The sequence below is a fragment of the Pseudopipra pipra genome, chromosome 9 (genome assembly GCF_036250125.1).
Source record: "Pseudopipra pipra isolate bDixPip1 chromosome 9, bDixPip1.hap1, whole genome shotgun sequence".
Classification (NCBI taxonomy): domain Eukaryota; kingdom Metazoa; phylum Chordata; class Aves; order Passeriformes; family Pipridae; genus Pseudopipra; species Pseudopipra pipra.
Window position 1 is genome coordinate 24,635,641 of NC_087557.1, and position 27,209 is coordinate 24,662,849.

At 40.0% G+C, this 27,209-nt stretch overlaps 1 protein-coding gene and 1 long non-coding RNA gene across 11 annotated transcripts in view; one reads left to right on the forward strand and one right to left on the reverse strand.

The window, feature by feature from the left end:
• BEND5 (BEN domain containing 5) overlaps nucleotides 1-27,209 on the forward strand; it is a 907,022-nt gene that overhangs the window by 557,256 nt on the left and 322,557 nt on the right. For 5 of the 10 annotated variants that reach the window (XM_064665271.1, XM_064665264.1, XM_064665263.1 and 2 more), the window contains 3 exons: nucleotides 1,622-1,770; nucleotides 6,841-7,054; nucleotides 10,870-11,068. The exons of 4 other annotated variants lie outside the window; for them this stretch is intronic. In XM_064665271.1, coding sequence (XP_064521341.1) covers nucleotides 1,622-1,770; nucleotides 6,841-7,054; nucleotides 10,870-11,030 — 524 coding nt within the window. In that variant the 3' untranslated portion in view covers nucleotides 11,031-11,068. Of the gene's footprint in view, nucleotides 1-1,621; nucleotides 1,771-6,840; nucleotides 7,055-10,869; nucleotides 11,069-27,209 lie in introns of those variants that run through there. One more of the 10 variants, XM_064665270.1, reaches the window with a different exon arrangement.
• LOC135419139 (uncharacterized) lies at nucleotides 20,027-23,884 on the reverse strand. The gene is made up of 3 exons (XR_010432844.1): nucleotides 23,806-23,884; nucleotides 22,373-22,455; nucleotides 20,027-20,742 (listed from the first exon to the last, which is right to left on the reverse strand). It is a non-coding gene; the product is annotated as an uncharacterized LOC135419139 (long non-coding RNA).

Below are 27,209 nucleotides of genomic sequence, written 5' to 3' on the forward strand. Positions count from 1 at the left end.
TTTAGTTTGTCTTGGCCATACCATTGTATTTTCATGGCAATAGAGGTGCTTACTAAGCTGACAGTGAAATTATAATGCAGATGGGATGTTTTTGTGATTTCTCTGTTTGTGCCATGCTTTCACTGGGGCTGGCTTTGAGACACTTTAGTTGGTGGCACTGCAGTGTAGGGTTGTCTGAGTTGCCAAGACAACTTTTAGTCGTTGCTGAGTGTTGAGTGGCAGCCAGCTGAGAACATTTAGCTGGGTATGTAGGTGTAGAATAAGCTATAGGATAAATGTCAAATGCTGACAACGGAGGAAGCACTGCTATCACTGTGTAATAATCCCTAAATGAAACTGCACAAAGTAGGAGGAATGAATGCCGTGCTTGTTCCAGGCACAGGAACTATTTAAGATCCGTGACTAAGACAGGAGTTCTGGTGCCAGCGTGACTTGCAGGGTGAGATCAATTCAGGGCTTGGTCTTTGTGCACAAACACAGGAGGGACCGTGATGGGTGACGGTGACCTGCTGATCGAGCTGTGGTTTGTTGGAGATGTCAGGGTTGGGCTGCAGAGTGGGGCAGTGCTCTCAGCACCAGCCTGGTCCGATACAGCACTTCTGAGTGTGTGAGTTTATCCTTAGAGATCTTGGAAGTGGCACATTTTCCTGGTGTCCAGGGTCTAAGCTGGCAACTTTGCTGTGTTACCGAGCCATCGCCCCTGCCTGGAACTTCAGTGACTGCTGGAGCTTCTCGTGATCCTAGAGACAGACATCAAGGGACAAGGATAGGCTTGGGGCCATAGCCTAGACTTCTGGTGGAGCCACTGCAATGAATGGAGTCATGAAATCCAGTTAATTGAAGTTATTTTAGTTCATTCTTCTGTCTTTTTAGGAATATTTTATAAATTTGATCTGAAAAAGAAAAGTCGATGACTGACAAAATAATTATCCTCCTTTGAAGCCTCAAACATATGCTGAGTAGTATTCCATTGTTTAATCTGTGCATAATTTTTGTTGATTACATTAAAAATAAAAATCAGTGTTGGATGGATTGGACAATCAAAATTCTAATTTATGTGGGGTTTTTAAACCTTTGATACTCTTTCTGTGCATGATACTTTAGCTTAAGTAGCCTGTTTCCTTTATAGCGTTTCTGTAGATCCTCACTATTTTTTATATGCCTCTATTATATCTAAAGATATTTCAAATTTCAAATTTGTGGTTCTATGTGGATAATTTATGTAATTATCACAGTAAATTATGCAGGTTTCCATGCAACTATATAGCAATTCTTATCTGAAGAATTACTATTGTTGCTTTTGGTTTATAACTTCAGTGTCATTTTAACATAATTTGCTTAGTGTGCATTGAAGAAATATTACCCATATCTGTAATTGTCCTTATGCTTTAAGAATAAAGTTCAACATTTAAATTAAAATTAAACATTTTAATGTTTATAAAGCAGAGATACTCATCCTACTTTTATTTATTGATGTTCAGAAGTAGGATTTTGGTTTAGACTACTTCTAACTTTAAAGTGAACATGACTAATGTGTTATTTTATGCTAACCATGGGTGATGAAGGGATTGATTTCGTGTTCTCTGGGATAGCAGACAGCTCTCTTTTCTTAACTGTCTAGGACCTGCCATTGAGGTTGAAAAAGTAAAACCTGAATCAATTGAGCCTGAACCTGAGGTACAGAAGACCTTCAATGAGGAGGCAAATACATCAACGTACTATCCTGCCCCTGTTCCGGTAATGGACAAGTATATTCTCGAGAATGGAAAGGTATTTTATCTTAAATATAGCATGAATAATTTGCAAATGTCCATCAGGTGATTTTCTTGGGAAATTTTCATGATCTTGGGGGTTTTGCACAGCAGCAGCTTATAGAAACTTCCTCAGTTTTCGTAAAGATGTGCTATGATGCTGAGAAAAATTGGGAAGTTACACAAATATGAACAGCATGGAAAAATATCCTCAGTGGTGAGAGCACTGAATGCTGTGCAACACAAGGAATATAGTTATTAAATATGCATGCACAAGCAAATTGACTTAATCTTCAATTGGTGACATCCAGAAATACACCAAATATTGACCAAAGTCAGTAGCCCTCATTATAAAGTTACATTAGTCTATTTAACCAAAATACTTTTTCCTAAAAGGTTTTTAATGTTTGTAATGTGCTGTAGTCATATTGCAGAGAAGCCCTCATGTTTGTGTTGAAGTGGAGTCCAGGAGGTAATTATGAACCCTGGAATGGAATGGGCTCCCTTGAACCTGGTAGGAGCATTGCCACTGAGTTGAGCTGTTGTGGTGCTACTTTCCAGATACTTTATTACAAAGTTGATGAAGTACTATCTAGCTCTAGTTTGCCAGAGAACTTTTCAGACTTCAACATGTTTAACACATTGTCTACTCATCTACCTAGGCCTGCTTTTATAGCTGTTGCCGTGATCATTAAATGAGCATTATGTTTCTTGTACAAAACTATATGTCCTTCAGAAATGCCTATGCAGGTCCTGTTTCTTGGTATATATATGCATTTGGAACTATAATCTGAGAACCTTTAAGGAGGAAACATCCATTCCAGCTTTGCCATGCAGTGGAATTACTGATGGAGTAGCATGAAATACTGCATTTTCAGATTTGTGTTGAGATTGACTGCACAAGTGTCTGTCCTTCCTGAAGATGAATTCAACATAATTGTTGAGTACAGAATGTATGTGAAAAATAGTAGAATCATGGCAGTTTGACAGGTGTTTGCTTCAGATAGCTTTTCTTGCCTAATATATTTGAATATGTCATTTGCTTGTATATTTTGTGTATATTTGTGCAATGAACACTTAGGGTGCATTACTGTGCGAGTTTGGTTTACCTCCTTCTCTTCCACTTAAGTTCTGTGGGATAGGGCACGTCCTTTAGTATTTGTATCCAGCTTTTCCTGCACCTTTTTTTCATCTGTCAGCTTCTTGGCACTTCTGTTGCTGAAGTTTTCTCTGTCTTTACAGATATTAATATCTCTTTGATTTTCTTTTTGTAATTTTGGGTCTTTGTTTGCCTGTTTACTGGGGCTACAGCCAGCTCAGATACCAGAAATGTGAACTGATAATGTGTTTAGAGTGTTGGAGGGTAGTTTTCTTCTGTTTTCCTTATTTATGGCTTTATTTCATTATTCCTTTATTGACATGTACCACTAGAGTAGTTGAAATACTTTTTTTACAAATCCTGCCCTTTGTGGCATCAGATTTGATCTGAGTAGGATTCTTTCAAAGCAGATAAATCTCTTCCCTCCAGAGGGAGAAAAGACTTACTGAAAAGGAGCCCATGGCATTCATTTAAAGAAAAGAAAGAAGAAGGAAAAAAAAATAAAAGAAGAAAAAAAAGAGTTCATCTTCTGAGAGACATTTTAGATCTATTGCAGATGTTAGCACAGTTCCAGTGGTGAGCATTGCTTTGAATTTGCTGTTGGCTCTGTTGCATTGTGCTTGAAGGTTGATCCTGCAGTTGCTGAAATTGGGAGTAAATTTCCCACTGATTTCATCAAGCCCAGAGTCTGGCCCATGGGGCAGCTCTTCCAGCAAGAAGGAAATGTCTTCTGAATCTGGAGTACAGTAAACTTCCCGTAGCTTTGGGATTAATAGGAAACAGTACTGGGCCTGTTGCACAGAGAGGTAAACTGAGACATGGACAGATTAAATTCCTTACCATAACAGTGCTAGAAATAGAAAAAGAGAGACGTGAGATTTCTGTGGCTGTGGCTGTCTGTCACATAGTTGCTGTTACCATAGGTGTTTCATACCAGCAATAATTTTTTTAATAAATGAAGCATGTTCAAAGAAGAGATGATCTGTCTAAACCATAAATATTAAAAATACTTCCTGTGACTCGTTCTTTTCTTTTAAGTAACTTCAAGCTAATGAATAATGTAGTAGCCTAAGAGACAAAATAATCTTTTGGAAAGGCAAACCCTGATTTTGGCCAAGAGGAATCAGATTTTTGATCAAATACAGCACTCTCTGCAACTAATGTAGTACAGACATTCCAAAATTTGGTATGTCACAGCATTCCTGATCTTAGTTATTTTCTAAGTAACTTACAGTTGTTTTTCCAGATAACTTTTCCAAGATCAAACAAGAAATAACTGAATTGTGAGCGCAGATCTGCTCACTCCTGATTGAAGTTGTCTTACAAAATATGTAGAGAGTACCAGAAGGGGGAATTTTTTGAAAGCACTTAGGAAGAAGCTCAAAATGGAGAAGGGGAAAAAACAGGGGGTGTTGGTGTTGTGGTTATTACTAGTTTAATTTATGTCCATTACAAGATCTAAATACCATGCAGACTTGTGAAAAGCTTCTTAGAATCCCTTAGTGTAGAAGATTCTGCAGGAAAGGCAGCTTGCTTTACGGTTTTATGCTTTGAGGAAGGTAGAATTTTCAATTGCTTTTTATAACATAGCTGGTAGCCAAACCATTCATATTACTCTATTTAAGTTTTTAAACAACTAGTTGCTTTTGAAGGATGTCGTTGTAATAAAAAATTTCTTGAGGTTATAGCCCTTATTAATAATTAAAACCGGTTTCCATTTAAAGGAAAAATGGTATCTGGTTGAATACAGGCAGTAAAATTATGGGTATATAAAATTTTACAGTAGCTTTGTCCAATTTTCATTGCATTTAATGGGACTTACGTGATACTGTTCAGATCTGTATGGGTAGCAGGCACAGTTTATGTAAAGCCACATGAAAGGAGTAAAACCACAGAAAACTAAGGGCAGACCAGTTAAGGGAAATGGAGTCTCCTGATGCAGTTTTGCAATAGGATTTTGTTCATGGGATTTTTTTTTAATCCTTAAGTGGCAGTAAGTTTTTATTAAAGTGTTATAGGAAGGACCTCCATTGGACCAGATCTAATGAAACCTAGGTTTTGGATATACAGCAGTCTAATTGGTACATATTTTTAGTATGTTGCACTTTTACAGATTATCTGAAAGTAAGTGCAGTGAACTCTGATGGGCAGTTGGGATGCCTTGATCACGCCTTAGCTTGTTATGGGTGGTGAGCAAGCGTGTGTCTCACTGAATGAAGTTCATCACCATGTGAACAAAGCTTTCTGTGTGCAGAGGTAGTTCAGGGGTCTGCACTGTACTCCAGGAACTGCAGTATAGACATACAAGGTACAAAATATTCTGGTTCCACACGGGGCCAGCATGTGCACCCTGGCTGCACCTGTGTCAGACCTGTGCTGGTTACCTGTGGAGTTGTTTCCTCGCTGTTGCTGCACAGGGTCATGAATCTCAAGACTATTGGCTCAAACATAGAATGGCATCCTAAGGACAGTCAGTACTCAGATTCTTGTCCTGCATTGATCTTAAGACTGGAGCACTGGGAATCTTGTGGTAGAGACACAGAGTAGCCCTGTGGGAGTCAGCCCAGCACAGTCGGTGCTGAGCAAGGCTAATAAGCAAAACTAGGCTTGAGCATCTTCCTTTTGGAGACCCTACAAAAGCTTCACAATGCATTTCCCAGTACCCATATGTAAGACCAGCACCTGAGCTACAAGCTCACCAAAATGAAAATGTACAAGACTCCAACAATATCCACCCTCTGGATTATTAGAAGAGCTTTCAGTTCTTTTAACGCCTTATAAGGAGAGAGCACAGGAGGAAAACTGCACACGTTTTCTCTTTTATTGGTAAACTTCAGAAAATAAGAGTATTTGGCAAAAGTTTAAAGGGTAACAGTCAACCAAAATAAAGCAGTCCACAAAGCACTGACACAGCACATGCTAACCCATTCAACTTAGCAAAATCCAGCCCATTTGGTCCTAAGTTACCCAAAATATCAAGAAAGGAGATTAGGAGAAAAAGAAGGAAAGAAAGAGAGAAAAAGGGAATTACAGCTACCACCCCTGGATCCCCATGGTTGTTCAAACTTTGTCTCCTGGACTCTTGTAGCTGGATCTGGGCTGGGTCTGTTTGACTGACAGCTGCTCCAGAGTTGCCCAGTGAGTCTCACAGGGGTTGGGGTGTGGGACAGGGCATCACCTTACCTTCCCAAAGTTTGACCTGTCCCTCCCCACACAACACACCACTTGAGTTGTTCCGAGCCAATAATTAATATAATAATCCAGTGTCTCACACCATATTATCCTGCTTTACCACTTCAGTGAAATATCTCTACTTCCCATGGTTTGGATAATGGGAAGTTTATGATGTTGCAGCAGTGGGTCGTTGCCTGACCACAAAACAGTATTCATCTGGTACATTGATGGCACGTGATAGACACCATGATAGAACTGGAAGCTTTACAAGGCCTCCAAACTCTCTTGGCTTATGTTGAAATTGGAGCTCTCAAAATCCATTCTCCCCTTTCAGTTACTTTTAACAATCAGGCTGAATTTTGCCAACTGGTACAGGATATGACTTAGGAAGTAGTTCCCTCTTTACTGCCTCTGAAATATGCTTTGAGTAAAATCTGTTTCAGTTGAAGGGAAGTGTTTCATCTTGCTCCTGAATTAGGCTGGTGCAACTGCTTGGTTTATATGCTGTGCATAACTTTATAATACTGGATGTGTTCACTGTTTCCTTCTTCGATCTCTGTTCCTGACCACAGTCTTTCAGGAGACAGGTTATGTGGGGGGGAAAAGTAGTGATTACAAAAAGGAACTATATTATATATAGAGGTTGACTTGAACTCCCTGACCCACAAAGTTGGAGAAATTTCAGAGTTAGGCAAAGTGGATTTGTTCAGCCCTAATTACTGTTATTATAGTACCTAATATTAATGTTCCTACAGCACTTGGATACTGTTGTGTGCTACATACCATAGATAAGTTGTTATTATTACTACCTTCTAGGTCCATCTTGGCAGTGGAATTTGGGTAGATGAGGAGAAATGGCACCAGCTGCAAGTAACACAAGGAGATTCAAAGTATACAAAAAATCTAGCGGTTATGATTTGGGGAACAGATGTTCTCAAGAACAGAAGTGTCACAGGAGTTGCAACCAAAAAAAAGAAAGATGCCGTTCCCAAGCCACCTCTCTCACCTCACAAATTAAGCATTGTCAGAGGTAGGTTATTTGAAAACTTTTGCTTCCTGCTTTGGAGTTTAACCATTAATCACTGAGTTGAAAGATGCTTCTTTTCAGCTCATTTAAAATTAACTGATTAAAAACTGTAATTCAGACTGCTATTGCATTGTGAAGTGCATACATACCCAGGAAAAGTCAAACACATTGCAATAGCTGTGCACAGTGCAGGCCTTCACAGCTGAAGAGTTGTACATTGACTTCAGTAAGGTTCGAGGGGATCACCATTGCAGGGCAGGACTCTCAGCCTGGAGAACAATATGTTGTTCTAGAATTCATTTATAACAGAATGATTTTTTTTTTTTTAAATGCATATATTCCTTTTAACAAGACCGAGAGTAGCTTTACCACATTCTGTCATCCAGAATATAACCGGCTCTGGCATGAGGCACAGAAACCATTATAGCTGTGACTATAAAATACGTGTACCTTCAAAGGCAAGAAAGTATAGCTTTACCCTTTTAAGTGGAGGACATGGAAATAGTAAAAATTAATTGCTACACTTGAATTGGAATTTGGACAGGAAGTGTAAATCGCTGACCTCATCTGGCAGGGAAAATTGCAATGACACTTTCAGTAACAAGCCTGAGTCCATGTATGTAGTACTTTGAGAGAGAGAAGGCCTTCTCCCTTACTTAAAACAAATGGTGAATTTCAGTCCCTTTGTATCATCACGCCTGTGTTGCATCATTTCTGTCTCTCTTGGTATTTCAGGCTTCTCTTTAAGTTAGAACTGAGTTGGTTCCTCATGAAATACATACTGAAATTGGATTTGTAGGTTTTGTGTCCATACGAAATTGCAGTAGGGCTGAAAGAAATCTCCCTTTGATTGAGATTCATTATTCTGCATTTCCTGTTCTTAGTTGCTGTGTGCTCTTAACTGTGATCTTGTTAAGAGGTGTTGTAATCTGCCAAAGTGCCACGTTTGGGAGTAAAAAATATGATTCCTCTTTGAGTGTGTGCGTGTGTCTGTGTCTGTGTTGTGTGGGGGAAAATTGAAAACTTACCTTCGTACTGTCATCTTCCTTAGTTTGTAAGAAATGAGTAAAAGACGTAGATTCTTTTTACTAATCTGCTTCAGGAATTTAAGTGGAAGTGGAAGCTGTTCCATGCTGATTTTGTAGTTCTGGCTGGGGCCTTTAGGTGCAATCCTTACCCATGTAGCTGAGTAATGATGTACTGGCCACATAAGGAATCCACTCTGTGGCAGTGGCTGCCCTTGTCAGCTCCAAATGGAGACAGAATTGGTCACCCAGATGCACACTGACAAGCATACAGTAAAAAGGGGTTATTTTTCACTGGCCCATTGCAAACTGTTTTCTGGTTTCCCTGTTGCTCCTCAACACTGCTGGTGAGGTTGCTTCTGTGAGAATTTCCTCTTCTACTCCTGTCAGGGCCACTCTGTGTTGCTTGAGCCATTTAAATGACAACTTTCTTCTAACTCCCATTGTTTTGACTATGGTGAGTTTGGGAGTATGCTCCAACAGGTACATGGAGAGAGGCAGATGGGGCCCTTCCTTTCTTTTCTTCCCTACCTTTACCCTCACCAGCAATTCAGCTCTTCCCTATTTCCTTGTTTTTCTATGTTTTCTGTCATACTTTTGCTTTCAACCTCAACCCTCATTTGAATTCTGCTGTTACATGCCCTGGTTTTCCATGTTCCTCTTTCCAGTGTTTCTTTCACCTTGTCTTTGGTTCCCATTTTGTTAGACTCAAGCCTGTACAGTCTCCTCCTGGACCAGTTAAACTGCTTGGCCAATGTTTTAGGTGGCAGGCTTCCTACATTACTGGGACTGAGTAGCTCATAACCATGAGTTTCCATGTTGTCGTGTCCTTTGCATTTGCGTCAGTGTTAGGAGGACTTGCCCCACCATGGAGAAGAAAACAAAGGGAAAAAATTACTACCAAGTGGAAAAATAATGGAAGTGTGAGGAAGTTCAGGTTGCCATAGCCAGTGATTTGGATCAGGCATGACAGAAAGAAGTGAAACTCCCTGTTGGTCTTTGAGGTCTACTTGAATCTTTGCTCCATTCAGCAATACAAAGGGGTGTCTGTATGCTCCTCTAAAGCCAAAAGACAAGGAGTAGAAACCCCAAATCACTCTTTGGAGCCCCTAGGCCAGCATCCTTATACAAGTACTAAATTACTACTGTACCCCCTCATAGAAATGGAAGAGATGGAAGAAGAAAAACTGTGAGGATCATGGATCACTCTGGGTCACACTGACTTTAAGAATTACAGCTGATGAACGAGTTCAGTCAAGTGATTCTTTGCTTGACCTTGTGGCTAAACAAATAACACAGCCTGTCTCTCACTGGGAGTTCACCTTACGAGGTATATCTGCCACAACCTGGGAGTGTTCCTGAGGTTGTTGCAGGGCAAGCTTATGACCTGCAAACACACTGGGTTTCTTCAGATTCTCAGTGACGTGCCTCTTCTTAGGTGTTGCATTTCTAACTGTGGTTTACTGATGATCAGCATTTCAGCTATCAGGCTGTGTGCCGATTAATTTCACTTATTTTATATTCAGTACGTCTTACAACATAAAATTCACATTGCTTTAGATGCTCTCATCATTCTGTGGACACAGACTAACTTATTTAAAATAGGTTTTTGAACGACAGCATTAACTGTTAATGTGTCTGATATCTCTATGGCTTCTTAAAAATCCCCACTGTGTAGTATGTAATAAAGAAATGATAAAAAGTATGATGCATGAGCACTGTTATAAACCTTGTTAATGCAAGATAACCTTTTATAAAACTTCTCAGAGGTTTCCAAATGAACTACAAGGCGTGCATAGTACTTAATTTTCGTAACTTTTTAATATGGTGCATTAGAAATGTTGTAAACCATGTTAATTAAGCAATAATCTCTATGGCTTTCTGTATATGAAGCAATAAATGGTTAGTGGAATAGATCACTAGGCAAAGCAGAACAGAGTTGGTTTAACCAATCTGGGAAGTCTGCACAACAGAATACTCATTCTGGTTATGAAAACAAAAAGAAAAACTCAAACCTGCCTGTCACAAAGGAGTTGTGTGTGTCGCACCACTTCAGATTTCAGTAACCTGTGCAGGATTCTGGCACCAAACTACCAACTCTGTGAAGAAAAATTGTCTCAACTTTCACTGCCCTCATGGCTTTTGCAGTTATTACTGTTGCTTGCTTTTTGTATTCCAGTTAAGTTCACAAAATGTGTTGTTCAAGGAGCAAGGAAATGGCTCTTGTCCTGAATAATCTACTAATAAAAGCAAGATATGCCCAGGAACAGGGCATCCGATAAAGACAAAAACGTTAAAGAATGTGGGACAGATTTGAAAAGTAAAACAAATGGGTTAAAGTGTTCTCCCACTGGTTACTGCTTCTCTTCCTAACCAGTGTTGTTTACATACTCTCCTAAAGGTGTGAAGGTAGGAGTGGCTCACCGGGAACTGTAGATAACAACAGTTCTGGTGAGACAGTTCACCTGGGAAAGGACTAAATCTGATGTGGAGATACAGGAAAATACAAGAGTTAAGCAGGCAAGACTGACACTGTAAAAGGTTGGGTTTAGCCTTGTTTCTGTATAGAAGGCCTATTAATGTAGTCACAGCATAACTGGAAGTTTGTCATGCCAAAGATTCAAGCCTGGTGAAAAATGCTGAGTTTAACAAGAATCAAGGAAAGCTTCTCTTGTCTTGCAACAAATATATACTGTGCTTTCTCAGTGCTGTCTCTTGTGTAGTTAGCCCAGCTCAGGGCTATAGTATTTTCTAAAAATATCCTAATGACTCTTTTCTTTTTTTTCTCCTCAGAATGTTTGTATGATAGAATAGCACAAGAAACTGTGGATGAAACTGAAATTGCACAAAGACTCTCCAAAGTCAACAAGTACATCTGTGAAAAAATCATGGATATCAATAAATCATGTAAAAATGAAGAAAGGAGGGAAATTGCAAAGTACAATTTGCAATAAATTTTGGATTTTTAATAAAGTCTTAGTGTTTTACTTAAGTGTTGTTTTTTGATTTGTGTGGCGTTTTTGCTGATGGCAGAAGCTGACTTGAAGCGTTGCTCTCTTCCTATAACTGATTCATTTTTTTTGAGCGGTTCTGTCATGGTGTAAACTGCTTTTAAATAATGTAAGATATACTGTAAGTTCACTCACAATGAAAAATGAATTTTCAAAGGTTTTTCCAGTGAGTTGCAGTTTGTTACCAGCAGTTCTGTACATAGGTTGTAATTCTGCAAACACCGACCCATTTGGCCTACGTTTAGTTTTACTGGAGTTGGTGGATCTAAACTGCAGTAAAGATCTGCTTAGAAGGAAGAACTGTACAAAATCCACTTTGCTATTGAAAAGGGGTTGATTGTATTTTAATAAGTGTTTTTCTGAACTGAAATTTTAATCGTTTGTTTTTAGAAACCTTTGTTTTGATCTCTAACAATATATTTGATCAAAAACACAGAACTCTTCTTTTTCACTTATTATCTTGTAGGTAGATCACCATTGCCGTCATAGTTAAAAAAAAATACAACCAATAAACAACAAAGAACTCAAAGCTGTAAGTTGTAAAATCATGATAATTTATTTTAATAAATAAATCTAAAAGCACTTCTTTTTTGGGCACCAAGACATTTTTCAGATTTCTGGTTGTGGTACAAAGCTCTTCAGTGTGTCCATATTACTGTTCTTGAAACACTCTCTTTTTACTGTATTTGTATTTTCAAACCATTTAAAAACTGCCACACTTGTGGCAAGATTATGTACAATAGAAAATTTAGTACCATTTTGTCTGGGTCCATAATTTAATAATGGACACTTTTAGTACAAATTTAAATTAAAAATAAAAATAATTTTCTACATTGAAGTTAGACTTCCAATGCAAAGTTATGAGGAATAATTTGTCATTTGAATTATGTCTTATCGTGTGTAAGTGAAAGAAAATAGCCTGAATTCTTTTCTCATTAAGGATTTAGAGATAACTTAAGGTCTGGACTGATGAATTTTTAGGATTTGTTATATTACTGATATTGGTTAACCTTTAATGTATTTTACACATACAGGTGTAATTATTTACCTTTCAGGCTCCTGTTCCTGAGTTATCAGCATTTGTTTCTTTTCTCCTACTGCAATTCTCCTTTCTGTAGTCTTGAGAGACTTACTATTTTTCATCATCTTCCTGTAGCACTGGTTTATTCTAATGTGAAACCTATTTCAGTGTCCTGTAAATGTGGATAATTTGGAAAGGAACAGACTGCCAGGGAAGTGGTGGACCCACCATCCCTGGAGGCATTTAAATGGTGGGCAGACCTGGCACTCGGGGACATGGTGTAGTGGTGGAATTGGCAGTGCTGGGTTAATAGTTGGACTTGATGATCTCAAAGGTATTTTCCAACCTAAATGATTCTGTAATTCTTTGAAGGGCTGGGGTGGGTGGAAGCAAAAGGGGAGAGGGGGGGAGGAGGCATGTTAGAACTGCAGTGCCTTTTTTGGAATAGAAGAAATAAAACACCAGGTTGTTTCTCTCTGTACATCACCTGCACTTAAATGATGTCTTAATTCAGGGTGTATTTGTTTTATGCTTCCTAAAGTCCAATTTCCTGATTGCCTTGTACCAATCTAATGCCATGCTGCCTAACAGGTACACCCCACTTTCACTGCTGGGTCCCTGCATTCCTGTCCCTTCCCTTAAACTGGTGCTTGTGATTGTGCAGATGAGTCAGATCTCACTGATTTCCAAGGTTTGTTTCATAAGAGCTGGTGCCAACAGGATGGAGCCTGGGAGCTTTTATGGCAAGGGACAGGAAGAGGAGTGTCTTTTTACAGTGTCTTACGTGTGCCCTGAAATTGCATTTAACAGCCTATCTTGTCTCCTGTTAATATCAAAAGTGTTCTTAGGTAGTGTTTAATGAAGTGCATAAATGTTTATGCTTCCTAATTTGGGATGCTAAATAGCAAATTAGTGTTTATAATGTTGGTGCATGTATCCCTTTATTAATTAAAGAACAAAATAGAGATAACATTGAAGAAACATTTAAACAGCAAGTTCCCACTTTTCAAGCAGACTTGTGAATGTACTTTTTTTTTTAAGGTGATACTAAGGCACTTTTTTTTAAAAGTGATACTAGTTTGGGGGAAAATGTTCATAATTTCCTCAGTCTTTTATGGCTTTAGTACTAATGTGTTCCCATTGTAACAGATTATTTAATGAGAAGATCATGCTGTACTTCTTAGAAGATAAGCCTATTTGAGACAGCATTTTATGAAACCTGGAAAAAGCAGATTGGAATTTAATTAGAGTTAGGACTCCAGCCTGGCCCCAAAAATCAGAGGTGGGAATTCTTTCTGCAAAACCAGCACCGTCTTTCTAAGGCTTCTCCTTGACAGACTTGTCCCATCAGATGTTAATGCTGCATATTGCTGAAGAATTTAAATGTTCTCCTTGGGGAAGGTGTCTTGGAAGTCTTCATTAATTTTTTTCACGGAGTTTTTATCAGCCAGGGTTGGTTTTTATCAGAGTTCAGCAGAGGTATTTGGGTGGCAAAAAAAGTTCACTTCCTTTGAAGCGAAATGTCGTCGGGGGCTAATAGATGTGTCCTTTGGACTGGGCAGCTGGCATTTAATGTGAGCATCACCTGATGCCTTGTTGAGTTATGTTAAAGGAATAGGGCATATTGAAGGTAAAACACCTCTTTATTGTATTGTAACTTGAACTGAATCTTTGGATGGCTGGAAATAGGTTTTTACTAATAATAAGCCATTTTTGCAGCCTGTGGTGGAATGGCATCGTGAGGGGCTCTGCAGTGGGAAGCGGGTGTGTGAATAACATCTTTATGCTTCTGTTTGGTCATTACTCCTGTCTTTCTTCACTATGAACCCGTCTGAAAATCCTGTGAGTCCTTCCCAGTGTATCATTGCAAGTAGGGAAATAAACTACAGTTCCTTGTTCCGGCAATACTCAGGAAAAATAGGAACTTTAATGGGGTGTGCTTTTCTGCATTGCAATACTGATGTATAAATTAACTGTGAATTTAATTTCATTTTCCTATACTGCATTTATGGCCGGGGCTGTTCTTGTTGGTTCATTAATTCTTCCATAATTGTGCCTGCCTGTACATAATTTGCTTTGTTCATAATGCGTCTGCCGTGAGTCTGCCATAGGAAACTTTATAGAAAACAGCACCTACTAACTTTTTCCTACTCTGTCTGAGCTTCATACCTGTACATCATGGGAAACGGGAGAGAATTTTGACATAAAATGAAGTAGGTTTTATTACACCCTGTAATATCCCTCGTTCATCATTCTAAGGTTTGTGCTGTGCCATTACCTCATACTGTAAACCTGGATTTGTAAGGATCAGAAAAACACAGATTTAAGAGGAAGTGACTTTTTGTGCTGGGAGATCAATGCATGCTGTTTACTTTTTTCTAATCAAAAAAGGAAGAAGGTATTACTGTTATATGAATAATCTGATCTTCTGTTGCCACACATTGCTGCTGTAATTTGTGATATTCATGACCTGATCTATATTAAAATGCCTCTGGCACACTTGCAAGGAAGCAAGATTAGAGTTAACAAAAAGGGCTTTATTTTCTATTAATGATTTTATAAGGGATATGAGCTATTATATTAAAGGAAAGAATCCTACCAGGGACTTTTAATACCTGAGTCAAGATGTCTAGCAACTCAAAAAAAGAAAGCTAGTATGTATTAGAGAGGAAAAAAATTGTTAGTTTCTGCTGTTCAGAACCGGTTTGGATTTAGTGATGCTTGATAGAGATGGGAGCTTTGTTTTGTTTTGTTGTTGTTTTTTTTTTGAACAACCAGGCTAAAATATTTATTTAGTTATGTGCAAGCTGAACTCTTAAGTAGGAAATTTAAGGTTGCATTCGTTAGCTCTTGAGCATGGCTGTCAAAAGCAGGTACATTCTTCCTGCAGGAGGTCAGTTCCTTGCACTCTACCTTTGTGTTGTATCTGATAGATTACTTGGATGCTGCTTTTGTTGTCTTAAGCAGAGATTATTGTCCTCTTGAAAGCTTTAAGCAGTAATAAATTGAACTTTTTTGTGTTTAGTGAAATTGTAAAGATAATTCTACTTCATACTTCCAGAATCTATAGACTTTTAAAAATTCAGGCTAAGTGCAGGTCATGGTTAAAATGATACAGTCTTGATTCAGAACCTCAAAGGAGTGAGAATTTTCTAAATTGGGAACATTCTGTGTTAGCTGTAGCTTCACTGTGCATTAGCTGTGTTCATAGCTCTTGAGAAACCCGAATTTGCCCAGTTTCAGAGAGGAAAAGCAAGGTCATGTCACATGGAGCTGTACTGAGGATTGTTCCAATATTCCATCTGTTTGGGGTGAGGATAACCACTCCTCAGAAAGAGACAAAGAGGCAACCTGTGCTTCTTCAGAATGAGGTGGTGGTTTTCTCCACTCTTGAGAACATTTGTCATTCTCTGAGTGCCTTTAGTCCCGGATTGATGAAGTCATAACATCAATTGCTCAGACTTTATTGGTGTCATTTTTTTCATTGTAATAGTGTGGAACTGTGAAGTGATTCATACACCACCAAGGCAATAAAAATGTTATGAAGTGCAATCATTGCATGTTTCATGCTCAATAGCTAATTTTTAATTTCACCATCTTGGACATTTTTTCATCCCCTCAGGGTTCCTAAATAGGAAAGGAGAATCATTTGGACTTGGAAAACAGGAAGAGTGATTCAAAAAGAAATTAATTTACGTGGTCGTTCATTTGTTTTACTTTTGCAATTATTTCTGCTGTTCGTGTCTGAACAATAATTGTCATTCCATGCATCAGATACCCACTTGTTCAGTTCTGCAGTGAAATCACAGTCCTGTGTTTGTGACATCATTTGTTTACCATAAAGAGGAAAATACCTCACCTATGGCATCATATGAAGTTGCATTATGGCTCGATCAGAATAAAGGCTAAAGTGAGTCTGGGAGGAGAGGGAGAAACTGAGTCTAAAGGATTTTCTTCTGTGCTGCCTTCTGGCTAGAAAACATCTTCCTACAAAGGAAATCGTTTCCTCCACATTTAGCAGAATACCAACTTTATGTTCCTTGTTTATTGATAGTAAAACCTTAATGGAACTGAAGTCTTTATGAATATGTATGTTTATTGCATCAGGCTACTGACTTTCATGCTAAATTTTGGTCTTTAGTGATTTGAAATTAAAGAGTCACAGAAAATTTCCTGAACCGCCCAAGAGAGGGGGAGGCTGGGGGTGACTTACCCTTTATTGTACTATAGCAATTGCTGAAAGTCCTGTGAAATAGAAGATAAGAGATGATGTGTGTTGGTGCTTGCGTGTCCTTTACCATTAGCATGAGCTTTGCTTTCATGCTTTTGGAGTGGAGGAGGAGGCAGGTTTCATGGGATAGGCTGATTATCAGAAGTATTGGCTGTGAGCATCCTTTGGTGTTCACCCTGCTGAACATGGAGGATGTACTGGGACAGCAGCAGCGGGAATATGCCTTGATAGTTCCATATCACACTGGTACCAGCCCCTTCCACAGGGGAGACAGATGATAAAACTTACAAGGGAGAGTTTCATGTTCTTTCTTTAATATTCAAATATATCTTTAATGTCTTCCCAAATGTTTATATAACTCTTACTGAATTGTAGTTTAGCTAAAAAAAAAATGTACTTTCATGTGTCTTCTGTTTTTCTTGTATTAACAGAGTATCAGTTTTACAGGAGTTTTCTTTCTCCATGTTTAAGTTGGGGTGTTAACCCATTGATACCTGAAAAAAGTCCATTTGGACATTTTGGATTTGTGAGCCAGATGAACTATGGTTTTCCCTTTCCATATGTAATCCTATGCAGGATTTATGGAAGTACCTTTAGAGAATAATTCTTAAAATGTGTAGGATGGAAGGTAGATGGAGCAAAGCATCTGCCTCTAAGTTAATGTTCTGTGCTTTCATTTCTTTAAGAGTCTTAGATTATGAAAAACTAAAACTCTGTAAAGTAGGATTTTGCATTTTTTTCCTGCTTTGTATATTAAAATTCTTTGACACTTGCTGGTTTCTTTGCATTTGCAAGGACACTTTCATCTTCCAGGACCAAGTTCTGCATTTCACTGTAAATCCTTACAGGAATAAGCAATCGAGGGTGTAGAATTTGGGGCTAAGCAAGGCTGAAGGTGATGTAACATCATCTCTGCTTTGGGGGACAGTGCAAGGAGCCACCCTCCTACCTAGGATAGGGAAGGACAACCCCAGAGTGTTGTCTTTTCTTTAGGTATTGTCCCTTAATGCAGCTCATCCAACTAAGGTTGTCACTGCCGCATTGGTAAACATGTGCAACTTCCACTCTGTGGCTTTCCTAAACTTATAAGGGAGCTGAGATCCACTGGGCCACAGCCAAATGTGGAGGAGGAGCCTATGTCTGTCTGATGGTGCAGGAATCCAAGGAAGAGCTTGTAGAGGGGTCACGTAGGCCTTTTCCCCTTCACGCAGAGAATTAGCATGTGCAATTCAGATGAAGTCAGTAGCCAAACAGCAAAATCTCAAGCAGTTTAACTGGCATTTAAGGTTTCAATCAATGAGAAATTTTATTAATTAAGAAAGTCCAATCACTCTTTAACGTGCCCAGAATTTAACCTTTAACAAGTAGCATAATCAGCATTTTCTTCTGCAGCCAGAGACCCCTATCTAGTGCACTTACACAGCTGTATGAGTACAGATGTGATATACTGTTATTCTGTATAAATCTGTCTATGCCATGTAAATCCACACCTCAATAATGTTCCTGTTGTTACCCAGCCCTGCCTGTTTTCCTGGTCTTCCTTTTTCATTGCTGTTACCTCTGCAAATGGGAGTCTGTCCTCTGTGCTTGCCTTAGAGGTACGAGGCAGGAGTGTTTCACGATTCCTGCCTTGCAAATTGTCAGCAGGGTTCTGAAGTGAAATACCTGCTTGTTATTCCTGGAGATAAATGACACAGAGCTGGAGCATTTCCTTGGGAGATCTGGTAGTGCTGCTGTCACTGTAGGGCAGACTTTGCTATTCAGGGACTTCACAGAGCAGCATTTTCTTTTTCTTGCCCCGCCAAAGCACAGACTGTAGCAAAGAAAATTTTACTCTTACATGAAGGTCTCAATGTGGTAATATGGAATAAGTAAATCTTTCAGCCAGTGTCTCCTTAAAACATTTATTTCTCAAAATAAAGAGAGGTTCCCCTAGTTTTTCAGACAGGCAGTGGCCTGGAAGTTCCCCACTTAATTGCAGCACTGAGGTGAGTGGTGGGAAGCATTAGGCACTTTGAGAGATTATCCTGATCTATGACTTTAATATGCTTTCTGTTACTTCCTTTTCCCATTCACTGTGTGAAAAACAGTCACCTGTTGAGCACAGGAAGAAAGAGCCATTTCAAGATTCTGTGACCTAAGTATGGTTCTTGGGAAGGACATTTTTAGCTGTGGGGTTACAGCTCTAAAGGTGTGCAGGCTGTAGTGCATCTGCTGCTGGGCTGTTCGAGGAGGTGGTGTGGCTCCTGCAGAACACATCAGGAAACTTCTCTCAGTTCCTCCTTTGAGGAGTAACCTTGGCTGGACCACAGCAGTGCTGCCCAGAAAGACAGTCTTGAAAAAGTATCAAAGTGTTAAGTCTGTCTTTTCCTTGAGTAGTTTATTCCAGTGGTTAGTTACTGTCGCTGCTCAACTCGTGCCTTATTTCTCTGTGAATTTTTCTGTCTCAACTTCTTATTCCTGGTTCTTGATTTGTCTGTCTTAATATCTACCTTCAGTATTTCTCCAGCTCATGAACACCTTGACAGACTGAGTGCCTTCAGTCTCCTACTACACATTTTCTAGGTCATGAGTCATTTTTGTAATATTTTTCCTTTATGTCTACCCAAATTCATTTTAGTTTTATGGAATAATTCTCTATGGAGGAGTTCTTGATATTCTCATCACTATTGTATTTGGTTTAGTTAATGTGATACAGTCTCGTGTTTTAGGACTCATGTCACTTAGAATATTATATACAATAGTAATTCCATTTTATGGGGCAACCTTAATTTACTTTTGTAGAAAAAACCCTGACATTTAATTGATTCTTAACCAATTGATGTCCCAGTGCATTTCCCTTTTTACTGTATTATTAAGTATAGCTCTGTCCTGAAAATACTGTTCTTCAGATGAGTGTTTATATGTATAATACAATTTCCTCTTTGACCTGGTACTTTAGATGTGCAAGAGATGAGACAGAGCACGTTGTTCCTCCTTGCCAAACTGCTTATTCAGGTATTCACAACTCAGCCAGGCAGGTGGGTGATGGTGTGGAACTGGGCTCCAAAGAGCAGCAGAGTTTCACAGAAAATAGGACACTGAAGTAATAAAACTTAGAAGAAAGGGAAGCCACAGCCATTTTACTACTGTAAAATGTATCTTGAAGATACAGAGTTTTCTTGGTTGAGGATGCCTATGGATTGCCACAGAGTGGTGAAGAGATATTACCATTATGTTGTGATATATTCACATGGTCAGGGATCCTTAGAGAGAGACATCAACTTTTGTGGAATTATTTCATTCTGGAGCCTCCAACCAAATCCCATAAAGGAATCAGACCTGACAGAAGAGCTTGCTATACATCAGCCCTTGCTGTGTCTACTATGATAAATTAAAGGTTGCTCTGGATAGGACTTACATATATTTTGTTTGACCATTCCTGCTAAATGATTAATATCCTCTCTTAACCTCAGAGATAAGATGAGGAACTGCCAAGTTCTTCCACTGAGATGGTTTAATGAAAATTGTTCTTTGCCAAAATTTTGAAGGTCAAAACTGACTTAAATATGTAAACAGACATTCCATCAAGGTAAAGCAAAAAAACTTGTAATTAATCTTTTTTAAAGAATTTGCTTCCTTCCTTTGAGAATTTCAAACAGTGCCAGACAAGGTTCTTCTAAATTTCCTTCGTCATCTCCCTGAAGATTCCCTGTTAATTAACTTAGTCATTTATAAATGTTATGAAATCGTTATTTCTATTTGTAAAGACACCAGGAAATTTGTGTACTGCACCTTTTGAAAAGTAATTAATGTTTCACCTCTTAAATGCCTATTGATATTTTTGTGTTTCATATTGATTTGAAATTAATATCTCTGCCAGTTTAAAGCTCACACGCTGGTTTGTCCAGCTTTCAAAGGATGGGCAGGACAGCATCGTTGAGCTGATCCAGTTAAAATGATGACACTCATCTGATGACCTCAAGAGAAAAATACCTGCAAAGTTCTGCCCAGTCTGGGCTTCCTCCCTCTCTGGGGCTGATGGAAGGTGGCCCTTTCCCACATGATTTGGGAGGGGTTGTGTAGGTTTTAACTGACTAGAGGCTTAATGATGGGAGGAGTAAGATCAGAGCAGTTCAAGAACATGTTGTAATACCAAGGGCAGAAACCAGTTGATTCTCTCATGATCCCATCCCGATGCTGCAGCATTATTAAACACTGTGCAAGGCCTTGGTGATGTTTTGCAGGGTTATGGGTGGTGCAGAAGTTGCTCTCGTGGTCTCCTTGCTTACCTGACTAATCCAATTTCCTGTTCTGGAGGTCAGGTAGAACCTGTACCCGAGAGGTTTCACCTTTGTGGTGCAAGATGTTGTGGGATTTTCATCCTCTTTAGGTGGGGGATTTGCTTCTCATCGATACCTGACCTGTGGTGGGAAACACAGAAAAACACTGGATCCACTCCCAAAGGCAGCTCAGCAGCTGGTCAGGCTGCAGAGTTTGGTGTATCCACTCATGGGTGAGTTGCTGGTACTCTGTGGGAAGTTCCTTTAGTTTACTCCTCGGTGACCCTGCATGGCACATTCTTTTCCTTGAAGAGGGTATATATAGGCAGTTCTGCAGAAGTTTGGCATCTTTTACTGCTGGATAGCAAACTCTTTTCTGGTTTGGAAAACAAACTTTAGTGGAGCATTTTTAGCAGAAGGGTGTCTTGTTGGCCAGTTGACCTGTACTCTGCATATGAGAATTACCTGTTTGTACTGTCAGGTACCCCAAATGTAATTACTGGAAGAATCAGATACAGTATGATTAAAGGAATTCATATTTGTTATTCAAGGGCTTTCTCTGTATCAAATACTTCAGGAAAATTTCAGTAACCAGTGACCTCTTTTGAGAAGTGACTCATTGCATTTTAAAGGCTTTATAACCAAGCCATCCCTTCTTGTCAGAGACATGGAAGATGAATAGATCGTTCTTGCCTGCGATTTCCAGTCTCAGGGGAAGTCCCTTTTCACTGCCTGTGGTGATGCTCAGCTGCATCACCACTTTTAATTGCCTCCAGGCTCCTGTGTGTCCCCTCTGGTATGACCTACATCCTTGCAGAACCATGAATCCCTCGGCACTGGTTAGTGGGGTCTAAGCTCAGGACAGAAAGTCCTGTTGTTGCTAATCCCAAGCTGTCTCCCAGTGCTATAAGCTATGTGCCAATCTCTCTCTTGTTTTCCTAAATTCATCTGGCATTATTTTGCCTGTAGAAGGGTACAAATGAATTTTCTCTATTAAAGATGATGGCAGAAAATGTGAGTGCTGTCTTGAGCATTATGGATGCTGGGTGTGTTATTACACTGAAAACCAGAGAGGGACGTATTAAAAAGAGCACAGCTACCTTATCAAATCAGGAGTTCACACATCATGATATGTATGTATTTTTTCTTGAAAGAGGGAATAAACAGTAAAGCAATCATTCCAGCTGTAGCCTGAAGTGCACTGCTGCAGGTCAAATCAAACTGTATTGATGTGTCAGGTAGGTCAGTTTAATTTGGAAGACTTAGGTTAGTGGAGATGGTATTTTGGGTGAATTAAAGTAAACATTACAGTCTGTTGTGGAAAGGAAGCATTTATACAATATAAGATCATCTTGGATAGTTATACAATATAAGATCATTTTGGATAGCTCTCCAAGGACATCTGTTCCTGTAGCACTGAAAGCATCTGGACCTGCTGCTGGACTTTGTAACATGGGATTGAAGTTACTGGTCCTGTCCTGTCAAAGACTCAGTATTACACAGGTTCATTTCTTCTAATTTTGCTTTTTCTACATGTTATGGTAGATAAACTAAGAACTTTATTCTCTGGGACTTGCTTATTTTGTTTCCCCCCCCCCCCCAGCTTCCAGGTGAATTTACTCATGAGCAGCATGAGTCTGTTCTTGAGCACATGTTGCTGACAAGTTTGAGCAGCTTTTTTGTATGTCTTAGAAGAGTTTATGAGAGATCATATCCACTCTACCTTTACTAGACTGACCTGTCTTAAATTTTGCTTGGGAAATGCACTCACCTATTCATCTGCTGTTATCCTACTCAGCTTCTCCTGCACTTGTCTGATCTTCCTCCATCAGTGATGCTTTTGTGCTGTTTTATCTGGGGTGGTAACAGTACATCATACAGTGACGTTATCTTCCTAGAAATGCCTTTCTCTAGAAATATCTTCTATGCTCTTCATGGCTTTGTCGTGCTGAGGGCTCATAATTCAGCAGTGATCAGTGGCTCTGCTGAGGTTGTTATCCTTCCTTTAAGTTAATGTATACCAGACTTCCTATCACTGGAGGAACTTGCTGTCAAACTTAATCTCACCTCCATTATTCCACTTCTGAAAGTCATCTTGAGAGATCTCTACTTCCCATCTGATATTTCTCTGCTGCTGTATCACACTGATTTTACCTTCCAGTATGGTGCCACTAGTACATCTCTCTAGGGTCTGTCCTTAACCAGTGCACATGTGAAAACTGCCTTTGCTTTCATGTAGATTTGTACCCGTTCTAAAATTCTTTGTAAACATTTAATGAAGCCTCAGATTGCCCCAGTGGGGCAGGTAGTTTTCCTATCAGTGAATGACTGATAGTGCTCAGAAATAGGGAGCTGGTGACTTGTTCAGCATCATGCCTTGAGTGAGAAATGAGCACTGATGACATAATCCCAAGTCCTCCGCTCTGAAAGTCAAATAACAGTGTATGCTTTTTATAAAGGAAGCTATCCAAAGGCTTGTGTAAAATGGGGCATATGTCAGTGCAAACTTGAGGCTGGGATCTGGAAAGCCATCTGGAAGATAAATTTAATGGGAACTGAGTTTTCAAAGCTCTTGGGTAGCTTCAGATAATGAAGCCTGGATATTTTAGCCACTGATACTTTGATGGATATGCTTTCTTGGGGTACTGTACCTGTACTTTTCCTGGGTAGTATTGGAATACTGGGCTGAGCTTCACCATTGTTTTGCTTTATGTATTTTTTAAAGATGAGTAGCTCAGGTACAGAATGCCACACTCATCTGTATTTGCTGTTTTAGTGACACTTATCTTGAGGGCTTGTGGCAAGATTTGTTTTGAACTTTCTAACTCTTGAGTTGCATGTGTAATATCTCTGGAAAAAAACCCCACCAGATATCCATGGTTTGTCCCTGATGCCCCCAATTCTGTTTGTTGTTGTCATGTTTATTGTGCAGATTAATCTCTGTGCACGGAGTGATTGTGAGCTTAAGTAATAATGTGGAGTGAAATCTCCTAAGTAACCGAGTTACAGGGAGCACATTCCTGAGAAAGTGAATACTAAGCTTTGCATCCGGCTGTGTAACATGGCACCTCCCTTGTAGTTTGGATTAGTATAATTCCCTCTGCTGCCTCTGCACCGCCTTGACTTGCTTCACTTCTCCAGGATCCAAAACATGCATCGTGTTCCCACAGAAGTTGCCACTTTGGGATTTGCACACAGCTTTACCTGTCTGTCCTCTGCAGCCACTCACCCTCCTGCCTCTCAGTCAGGGAGAAAGCACTCCCAACTGTAAGCTTCTTAACCTAAAAAAAAAAAAAATTTAAAAATTGTGCAAATTACCTTTTTGTTTGTTTTGGGTACAGGATAAGACTATCCCAGTTGTGTACAAAGGCTGAGAATAGCATTTCGCCCCAGATAGGATAATCTTTTGATGACAAAGGTTCAAATTTGCAATTAAATTGCTGCAGCTTAGCAAATCATAGCTTTGTGTAACTGTTTCTGTGTTGAGAGCATTTGGTCTACGGCAACTGCAAACCTAAAGCCCTTCTCTGTGTGCCAACAGAAATCAAACTACTTCAGGATTTTGCTGTGGAAGTGCACATACAGGGGGTTACTGTGGCTCCCAGCACGTGGCCAGAACAGGAATCTGGGGTGAGGTGGATGCCAAGGGTTAGAGTGAATTGTGTTAAAAAGGAGATTTTTTTTTTTCCTCATTTCCTACCGTTTCACTTGAAACCAGAATAACCCCAAATTAGCTTGTTTGCGGGAGTTTCCTATCAGTCACTGACCTGTGCTTGTTCACAGGTCCTAGGGCAACAAAAAATCTAGACAAGAGTGCACCTTTTGTTTTCAGCTATCTGGATCAAATTCCAAAGAGTGTAATGTAATCCTAAAGCCCCAGGTCTGGGGATTTTGTTGCATTCCCTAATCTCGGCGTGTTCTGTGTGATTCCGTGGCCGCCCAGACCAGCCCTTGGCGTGGGACACGGTGCAGGGCCACGCTGAATTCCTATTAAAGGCAATGGGAACCTTTCCAGTGGGTCACAAACGGAGCCTACAGGGAAGGAATCTGCCCTCTGCACAGTAGCAGCCGTACTGCTCGAGCTCAGAGCAGGCACAGCGAGGGTGAGGTGGCCTTGAGAGGAAGTTTCTTTGGTGAGATGTCCTAGTATGGTGTGTTTGCATAGCTGGGCATGGTAAAGAGGATTTCTTGGGAGCAGCTTTTAATCTTCGCCGATGCGGAGCGCAAACACTGTTCTGACATCAATCATGCTAATGGCACATGTGTACACAGAGTAACAATCACCTTTTAAATATGGGAATCACAAAGACGTGCTGACAGGAAAATATATTTAAGCAGCTTCCAGTGTGTGCTGTAATAAGTAAACCAGTCATTGTATTCCACAGAGCTGCATGCTTTAAATGCCTAACAGAAAAAAAAAAAAAAACCACAACAAAAACCCAACCCAAAGTGAATCACAGTAATAGAAAAGGAAGTGTTTACATCTCTCAAAACATTCTGTGCAATAATCATTCCTTCTTTATAAATTTGATTTCAGCAAATTTGAATCCAAATGAGATGAAGTTTGAAACATAAGCTTTCATGGTAAGGTACAATTCGGTGTGTAATCTTTTGCAGGTGGCTGTTATTCGTTTATTATTTGTATTTCCATATTGCTTAGCAACCCCAGTCCTGGACCAGGACCTCGCTGCTGTAAGTGCTCTGCTAACATCAGCAGAGTGGATGGTTGCTGCCTTGGAGAATGCACTGTTTTGTAGTGAAGCCAAAAGTAAACTAATGGTTTCTCATTCTGTCCTCTCTGAATGAGAAAAGATGAAGGCTGACTGATATTTAGCTATGGGATTATAACGCTTAAATTACTGAATCAACAAAAATATTTGGGGGCCTGTCAAGCATGCAGGCTCAAGTATGTGTAGTTTTCCCAGATTTTGTGTCCTGATGGCTAAAATGGGGAGTGCAGCCTCCGAGACCGAGGTGCAGGCAGGATTGCTGCTCTCTGGGTAACCATTTGCTGACAGAGCTGCTCGTGCGGGCAAATAACTACTCATGCTTTGCACATCCCTGCAATTAAAGAGGAACAGCCTACCCTGCATTGTTAAGTACTTACTAATACCTTCCCTGTGAGTGGCACAGCACCTGTATCTTCAGACAATCAATGCACACCACGCTGCATGCATTTACCAGGCAAGTTATGTAAGTCAACATTTGCGAATCTGTATCCGAGTCCTCATTTCACCTCTTAAGTAGGAACGTCTTGATGTTTCAAGGGTTTGCAGAAAGCAGTTAATACTTTCATTTGAGAGCTGGAAAAAGTAGACTAACTTTTAGCCTCAAAAGTCCTTTCATCAGCAAATTCCAAGCTCTGACACAGCTGTGCCTGAGCATTTGGGAGCAGGGATTGCTGCTGTGGGGCAAAGAGGAGCCGCTGAGCATTGGCAGCTTCTGTTTGTCCATCATGGCCAAGCTCTCACATGGTGAGGTTTGTATGTCTGCTTCAAACCCTCCCTCTCACCCTGCAGCAGCCCTGCTTTAGGTAGGAAACATGATTGTCTGACACTAGACGAGGGTTTGGGTGCTAAACTGGTAAAAACTAAAACTTTAACAGTGTTAAAATGCACCAGGAGGTCCTCTGGAGCCGTTTTCAGTGCTGTTACTAGAATGTGTTTGGCTCAGAAGTGGTGAGAATTTGCTGCTCCCTGGCAGGGCCCAGAAGCCACAGGGGACCAGGCCATGGCCAAGTGCCTCAGGACAGCTGTCTCAGGACGTCGGTGGTTTGCATATGGTGGCGTATTTTAATAGCAGGTTCTTGTGCACGGAGGTCACACAGGGGAACCACATGAAATGCCTTTGTATCAAGAGGTTAAAAACAACTTATGTTAACTCTGGATGCCAGCCAAAGTTACCCAGCTGTTTGGCTGAGACTGGGAGCTGACAGACCAAAAAAAGGGCACATGCAATTAAAATGTCACCTTCTGGAGAGACAGAGGAAGGGGTGGCCATCAATGAAACCAAAGTGAGGCAGGTTTGACTGCAGCAAATGGCTTGGAAGAAGGTGGACCAAGTGTGAACACCGTGGGCACATGTTCAGCTTCCCTCAGAGTGCCCTGGGAGATGAGACAAACCTTCCTGTGATGTAACGGTGCGTGCTGGGATGTTCCTGGTAACAAAGGACACCATAAGCTTTAGTTGCTGGAGCTGTGTGGCTGCACTGTCACTAAGTGAACTTAACCTTTTTGACTAAGAATGAGAAATACCTGATGTAGAATTTACCTTTTTTGCAGGGCTGGTGACAAGTAAAAGATTATTTAAAAGTGTTCGATGTATTATAGTTCCCAAAGCCATGAGCTTCTATATTTCATTTCACCAGATATGAGTACAGATTGACTAGACTGTAATTGCCATTTTGTACACAACACTTCTTAATTTCTAAATAGTCTTCTAGTCACAGGTCAGTAATTGCTCTATAAATGCCAAATATTTGGTCTCTGAATGCAATGGCCCATGCTTCTAGTTTGAGTTTTCTCCAACTTTACTCTCCCTTTCTCCTTTCTGCCCACAAAAATCATGTTGCCTGCCTGGGAGCATGTTTTGTTGTACACTTCCCCTTC